Source organism: Juglans regia, chromosome 10, assembly GCF_001411555.2.
Source record: "Juglans regia cultivar Chandler chromosome 10, Walnut 2.0, whole genome shotgun sequence".
NCBI lineage: Eukaryota > Viridiplantae > Streptophyta > Magnoliopsida > Fagales > Juglandaceae > Juglans > Juglans regia.
Genome location: NC_049910.1, coordinates 24,971,674 through 24,979,850, shown reverse-complemented (window position 1 = coordinate 24,979,850; position 8,177 = coordinate 24,971,674). Strand labels below are relative to the sequence as shown.

Genomic DNA, 8,177 nt, shown 5'->3' with positions numbered 1-8,177 from the left:
CCATGGCCGGTTTCCAACATATTTGGTTTTGAAAAAATTAGCCCATAAAGAATTACCTTGAAGGAGATTCCAAGCGAAACGCATATGCAAGGCTTTCTGAACATCCTCAAGATTTCTTAACCCAATTCCTCCTTCTTCCACCGGCTTACACATCTTATTCCAAGCCCACCATTTCCTTTTATTCCGTCCATCAGCTTCTCCCCAAAAAAAAGAACTCATCAATCTATGGATTTTGGCAATAACAACTTGAGGTACCTGTAAAACAGCAAGTAGATGGATATTCATACTAGATAAAACATGCCTCAAAAGAACAAGTTTTCCTCCCGAAGAAAGAAGCCTCATTTTCCAGCCACTAATCTTTTGCCTCACTTTATTCACCATTTCCTCTAAATGAGCCTGTTTCAAACGCCCTTGAATTATTGGCACACCTAGATATTTGAAAGGAAAAGATCCTTCCATAAAACCCGTCTGCCTTAAAATCCTTTGCTTACGCCGGTTTGGAATTTTATTAGAACAGTACAAAGCAGATTTCTGAACATTAATACTTTGTCCAGACCACCTCTCATATTGAATCAAAATTTTTTGAAGAACCTGCACCGATCTTTGACTACCATTAGAAAAAACCATAACATCATCAGCATACATCAAATGAGATATAATAGGAGTACCTCGGGCTTGAGAAAATAAACCAAATTGATTTTCTTTCACACTCCTATGAATCAAACGGGAAAGGACCTCTTGTTGGATGATAAACAAATAAGGAGATAGAGGATCACCTTGACGGAGCCCACGACCACCCGGGAAAAAACCCTTAACCGTTCCATTCATCATGACAGAATACCAAGGGTTAGAGATACAAGAATATATCAACTCACAAAATTGAGAAGAGAAACCAAACCTTTGCAAAACCATTATGAAGAAACCCCAATCCACCCTATCATAAGCTTTCGCCATATCAACTTTTAACAAAATATTCCCCCCATGAATTTTTTTATTTATAGACTGCACCAACTCTTGAGTGAGACTAATGTTTTCAAAAATACTCCGTCCAGGAATAAAGGCTCCTTGCTCCAAAGAAATCAAGCGAGGTAAAAAACCAGATAAACGAGAAACAATAATCTTAGAGCAAATTTTATAAAAAACAGAACAAAGACTAATAGGACGAAACTTATCAAAACCTGTGGGAGACTCCATCTTTGGTATAAGGACCAAATATGAGGCCGTGAAGAATCTTGGAAGATCCTTGATCATAAAGAATTCCACTACTGCCTTCCAAACATCAACCTTAACCACTTCCCAACAACTTTTATAAAAACCCGCTCCAAACCCATCAGGACCCGGAGTACTTTGATTTGGGATGGATGATACTGCCTCAAACACTTCCTCTAAAGTAGGCGGCTTAATCAAAGACTCATTCTCCTCCTCTAGTATGACCGTCTCAATAAGGCCTTCTAGTCTAGCTTGCTCTATGGGCGGCTCTCCACGAAGTGCATCTTGAAAAAATTCCACCGCCCCTAGATGAATACTCTCCGGATTCTCATAAGTCATACCATTCGATCTCATCTCCAGCACTCTCTTCCTTCTTTTATTAATAAAACAAGCATGAAAAAATTTTGAATTGCTATCTCCCTCCAACTTCCATTTAAGCTTGGCCAATTGAGCTAATCTCATCTCTTCCCGATACCTCCATCTAGCTAGATTAGAGACAGCTTCATGTAGCTCTCTCTCCAAACTAACCTCCCAATTTGATTGAAGCTGAAACTCAATCTCCTCAACCTGTTTTTCAAGGGCATCAATACGCTCTCTTGTGTGACCAAATATTCTTTTATTCCATTCCCGAAGCACCACCTTAGTATGTTTTAATTTCTTACTTAAACACAAAAGCGGAGAACATTCCATCCGAATATTCCAAGTATTTCTAACACAATCCAGAAAACCAGGATGATCCACCCACATCTGTTGAAACCGGAATGGAGATGGCCCATATGCAAAAGAATCTTTCTTAAATTCAATGAACATGGGAGCATGGTCTGAAGTAGATCTAGGCAAGTAAGAACAAATAATATTAGGGAACAAATTACTAAAAGAATTATCCATAAGAGCACGATCAAGTCGAGCCCACGAACGGGCCAAACCTGACTGGCCATTACACCAAGAGAAACAACTCCCTTTCGAAGCCATTTCCATAAGACCCCTTTGATGAATCCAATCATTAAAATCATCCATAGCCACAATTGGCCGAGGTCTTCCTCTCCTCCTTTCTGAATCATTCCTAATAATATTAAAATCCCCCACAAAAAGACAAGGATCTACACCCACATGATTACTATTTAACTCTTGCCATAGATAACGCCTCTCCACCCAAGAACATTTAGCATAAATCACATGAATAAAAATTTTATCCGCACCACTCTCAACAACAACAGAAATATATTGCATACCCAACTTCTCAACTTGCACCTTATACATACTATCCCACAAAAGCCAAATTTTCCCCCCTTCCACCTCATTAGAAATAACCATATCAAAATTTAGACTTCTAGCCACTTTGCGAGCACCCTCTAAATTTTGAAACGGTTCTAAAAGAGCAACAATTTTCGGTTTATATCTTCCCACCAAAGCCTTTAGCCTAGTTCTAGATGTTCCCACCCCTCTAATATTCCATACCAAAATGGAATCAATCATTTAGCAATTTTATTTCGGGCAAGAACCCGAGAAGAACTACGCATTTTAATAAACTTTTTTTTATTATACCTTTTCTTACCATCATTCAACTCAGATTCAGTAAAATAGTCTTTAGTTTGTGAAAAAACCTCTGGATGCTGTTCCGGTTCAGGTTCTGAAGAACAATTCTCTTCCAACATTATTCATCAACTTCTTCATCAACGTCCTCAGCAATGTCCGCATCCACCACTGGTTGCGTCTGCTCCATTATCGGTCCATTATTGTCCGCACGTAAACTCTGATTTACATCCATATTAGACACCACATAATCCGCATCCGTGACCATCCCTGCACCATCTGCGACCCCAACGTGTAGCATTAGATCTGTTGCATCCTCTGTTCCAACATAAGACTTCAACTGCACCACTTTATTTATCACCGTAGGAATTTCTTCTCCTATCTGCTCCAGTTTTTCCTCATCCTCAGAACCCAACTGCACCAATTGGTCTGCCACCTGCACTGGCAACTCTTCCTTCTCGGCATCCAACTGCACATAAACTGCACCTACTGCTTCCGTCTCCTTTTCCACCACCACATCCTCTGTTCCTTTATCCTCAAGAACCAGCAAAGGAGTTTCAACCTTATCCTCATTTGGTGCTACCTCTTGATCATCCAACAAATCTTTCGTACTCTCTTTTCTCCCCCCTTTCTTACCAGCTTTACCCGGATTACAAGTTCGAACATCATGACCCTGCATCTTGCATGACGAACAGTAAGCCGGGAGCGTTTCATACAATATTTCTTGCTTTCGGCTAGAAGAAAGTCCAGGCACTCCAATCCAGAAATGCGACAAAGGAGGTTTTGCAGCATCCACTTCCACACAAAGCCGTGCTCCATCCGTTCTAGTAGCGCACCTCGTCGGATTATCACGTCTAATGAAGGTTCCAATCGGTGCCATCAAAATCTTCAAGAAGGATTCTTGATAAAAGTTTGGAGGAAGCCCCGGCAAAGAAATCCATACCGGAACCCTTGATGGCTCGGCATCCTCATTGAACTCTGGAGACCATCTGAAGGCACGGTAGAATATCCCATTTATTTCACAAACCTCCCATGATAATGCTTTGGTGAAATCCACATCATTAGTCATGCGAACAAAAACATTACGCGGTCTCCTCATGGCAGAAACTACTGGAGTGGCTGTAAGTCCCCATCGATTGTGAATGAAAGCCCTCACCGCATCCAACGACGGACGATTCTTCAAGAACTTGAGAACGACAGAATAGCGGAAAGGTTCCGCTGATCTTGCTATTTCTTCTTTGGTAAACTGAAAATAAACCTCACCATCCAACACCTTTGGAATCCTGGGTGCAAGAACCATCTCCGGAATAGGTTGAGGGACTGCACTCACCAGATCGGCAAAGGAAGGCCGACCGGTGCCACCCTCTCCAGCTGCCATGTAGCCTCACGTACCCGTGCACCAGCAAAACTTTTCAGACGTTGAAAACTCAAGAAGAGTTCTCAAGAAGGCCGCAGTAGTTCTTGGAGCATTTCGCACGAGTATCCAACTCATACTTAAGTATATGAATCTGCACTCATACTTAAGCATATGAAATATTTGTTAAATCTGACCACACTCTTTATTACACATGCACCCACACTCTTTACTTGTTAGTTGAATGAATTTGTTGAATGTGTCCTTTCCCCTACTAACTTAAATTGCTATTTTAAGGATAATTTCGTTTGTACCCATTAACCAAAGTATGTGAAAATTAGAAACTAATGTGGGGTTGCATATTTAAATTGACCAGGTGAGCCAATATAAGCTCCAATCTGTTTATATCAACCTCAAAGGTGTCAATTTTCAGAATTTAACTTTTTACACTTCTTTTTCCGATGACGTCTATGTTACAATTGACATTCCACTCATCAACGTATATGGGATTTTTCCTTATAACTACATTTTGTAGATTACAGCTTCACTAGCTTATTGCATTTTAATTACCTATTGGAGCATATTCAACATATATACGAAAATTAATATGCATGTTGCTTGGTAATTTGGTGTCCTACATGTGACTTCTTGAACCAATTTACCTTTTGTACATTAATGTTGCTGACGTAGGTATGCTTAGCAGGTTTTTAATTTCCTACCTATAAAATACTATTTGGCCACTCAGAGTAATCATGTTTTTAAAAACTCCATAGATTATTATAACATTGCCTCTTAGTTTAACTAGTTCTTTGGTATCAATATGGATTTACATACCTTGTAACATAATCTGGACCTCTACTTCAGCACAAACTGCCATTCCCCAAATTTATGAGGTTACAATCTTGTCAATGCTTACTCGATACTATGTACATAAACTTGGATAGTTATCATACTATAGTGAAGCCCTTTGGTGAACTTTTTTAAAACTTTTTCACTTGCATATGTTCCCAATTCCAACTCTCTCTCTCTCTCCCTTTTTGTGTGTACAATGCACAGTCGTTAATGGTTCATCATGTTCTACTCTAAATACATCCTCACGTTCATTATAAGTTTTGTTAAATGGATTTCTTTTACTAAGAAATGAATGTACCCTTCATTTAATACCTGCTTTTCTCGCATCGTGTTTAGATGGACAAGGTGTGGATGCATATTGAAGATAGGTTTATGTCTAACGAGTATGCATTGGGGGGTTAACCATTTCATGAATATGGCTTGAGACCATGCACCAGGGGGCATTGACATTAGATGTACATGCCGTAGATGTCGTAATATACTCTTCCAGCCAATAAATATGGTCGAGGAGCATTTATTTATTATAGGGATTGATCCATCTTATCAAAATTGAATATTCCATGGTTAGGAGGAAGTGTTGGATGTTAATTCCTCAGAAGAAGGTGATGAGGCAAGCGAAAATGATGCGTATATTGATGATATGGATGAGATGCTTGATGACATTCAGGTTGGAGCCTCTATGGACCAGTCTAGAGGTTTTCAAATACCTGGTACTGATGGTGTGACACCTGGTGGTTCTTCTACAAGCTTTCCAGAATTGTTAGAAGATGCACTCCATCCACTCTATCCATCATGCTTGACGTTTTCAAAGCTTTCTTTTATCGTAAACTTGCTCCATATCAAGACTATTGGTGGTTGGAGTGTTAAATCCTTTAACATGGTCATCAAGCTCCTGAAATCTGCATTTCCTTACGCTCTTCTCCCAGACTCATACAATGACGCATGCCGATTGGAACGTGGCCTTGGCTTTAATTACACAAAGATAGATGCCTGTTTGAATGATTGTGTTCTATTTTGGAAGGAGCATTCTAATAAAGAGAAGTGCCCAAAATGCAACACTTCGAGATGGGTGTTAAGCAGTACTAAGCAAAAGAAAATTCCACACAAAGTGCTGAGACATTTCCCTTTGATCCCAAGGTTGCAAAGACTATTTATGTCTAATAAATCTGTCGGGGTAATGAGATGGCATGCTACTAAACGCGTCAACGACTCTAATCTAATGAGGCACCCTGCAGATTCAAAGACATGGAAAGAATTTGACATGCAGTACCCTCATTTTGCCTTAGATCCTCGTAATGTGAGAATTGGGTTAGCGAGTGATGGTTTTAATCCATTTAACAATATAGCAAAACCCTACAGTATATGGCCAGTGATACTCGTAGCATATAACTTGCCCCCTTGGTTATGCATGAAAGATCCATACCTCATGCTTTCCTTGATAATTCCTGGCCCAAAAGCACCTGGCAACGATATTAACGTGTATCTATGCCCTTTAATCGAAGAACTGATATCTCTATGGGAAGTTGGTGTCAATACATATGATGCGTTTGCATTACATTCGTTTCGATTACATGCAGCATTACTCTGGACCATTAATGACTTCCCAGTGTATGCTAATTTGTCTGGCTGGAACACAAATGGAAAGATGGCATGTCCTACTTGTAATGATGCTACGGATTCATTGTGGTTGGTCCATGGGAGAAAGCATTGTTACATAGGTCATCGGCGGTGGTTGTTGCCAGGGCACAAGTGGAGATCTAATAGAGCTAAATTTAATGGTAGTACCGACTATCGGCAAGCACCTATACATTTGTCAGGATAGGCTATCCTAGAACAACTGAAAGAATTGCCAGATGTACAGTTTGGTAAGTTATCGAAGAAGAGGAAACACATAGCCAATGAGTTGAATTGGACCAAAAGAAGTGTATTCTTTGAGTTGCCTTATTGGAAATCCTTGGAATTGAGGCATAACCTAGACGTCATGCATATTGAGAAGAACATATGCGATAGCGTATTAGGAACCTTGATGGATATTGATGGGAAAAGCAAGGACACAACCAATGCACGTCGGGATTTGGCCAACCTAGGCATACGAAACGAATTACACTTACAACAAGATGGTGATCGTTGTTCCATGAGACTGGCTTGTTACAGTTTAACTAAACATGAGAAGAAATCTTTCTGCGAGTGGTTAGCAAGTGTCAAGTTCCCTGATGGTTTTACTGCAAACATAGCCCGATGTGTTAATGTTAGTGAATCAAAGATCTTAGGCATGAAAAGTCATGATTGTCATATTTTCATGCAAAGATTATTGCCAGTTGTGATTAGTGGATACTTTACTAGTGATGTACGAGAAGCTTTGACTAAGTTAAGTTCATTCTTCAAGAAACTATGTGCACGGGCAATAAACATTGATGTTCTACAGAGGCTATAAATTGATATCTCTCTTATTCTTTACAAGCTAGAAATGATATTACCATCTGCATTCTTCGATATAATGGTGCATCTCGTTGTTCACTTGCCACAAGAGGCATTGCTTGCGGGACCTGTGCAGTATAGGTGGATGTATCCTTTTGAACGGTATCTAGAGAAGTTCAAGCGCTATGTAAAAAATAAGGCTCGACCAGAAGGCTCAATTGCCGAGGCCTATATTCATGTTGAGTGCCTTATATTTTTTTCGATGTATCTCCATGACAATTGTCCTGAGATTGAACACTACCTAGAGTAAGCATAGCACGAAAACTTCAAACTTTTCATCTAAAATCTTTCAATCATAAAACACATTATAAACTTACTAGATCTGAAATTTCTATGTTCGTAGTCAGCACTATAACAAGATTAAAGAAGAGGACACCAATAATGTTGATCATAGGCACCAAACAGAATTTCTGAAATGGTTCAAGAACCATGTAAGTTATGATTCTATCCAACGTGCACATAGATACAATTCCACACAATAAATATGTGACATTTATTGCAATGTCATCTTTTACTAACATTGAGCTCTATGCTTCTTAATAGATTCGAGAATTGCATAACTTGAATCCGTATGAAGTTACAGATGAACTTTATGCTCTTTCGTGCGGACCAGATCGTTGGATTGGGTCATATAGTGGATGCATCATGAATGGAATACAGTTTCACACAAAACTACGCGAACAACATCGGCGCAGCCAAAATGGTGGGGTCGTTGTTGCAGGTGTACATCAGTCGATGCCGGTTGATTTCT

The 8,177-nt window shown here is 39.6% G+C and overlaps 1 protein-coding gene across 1 annotated transcript; it reads left to right on the top strand.

Moving 5' to 3' along the window:
* The first annotated feature begins 5,376 nt into the window (after positions 1 to 5,376).
* On the top strand, positions 5,377 to 6,770 carry LOC109000417. Its single transcript, XM_018977284.2, has 2 exons — positions 5,377 to 5,421; positions 5,517 to 6,770. Exons 1-2 carry the CDS (start codon positions 5,377 to 5,379, stop codon positions 6,768 to 6,770), a joined length of 1,299 nt encoding a protein of 432 aa, XP_018832829.1.
* The last annotated feature ends 1,407 nt before the right edge of the window (positions 6,771 to 8,177 follow it).

What these genes read in the sequence shown, in the direction of transcription:
- LOC109000417 (XM_018977284.2), top strand. Translation starts at nt 5,377, where the DNA reads ATGCACCAGGGGGCATTGACATTAGATGTACATGCCGTAGATGTC. An exon ending in ATGTACATGCCGTAGATGTC is followed by an intron (nt 5,422 to 5,516) that starts GTAATATACTCT and finishes TTCCATGGTTAG; the next exon opens with GAGGAAGTGTTGGATGTTAA.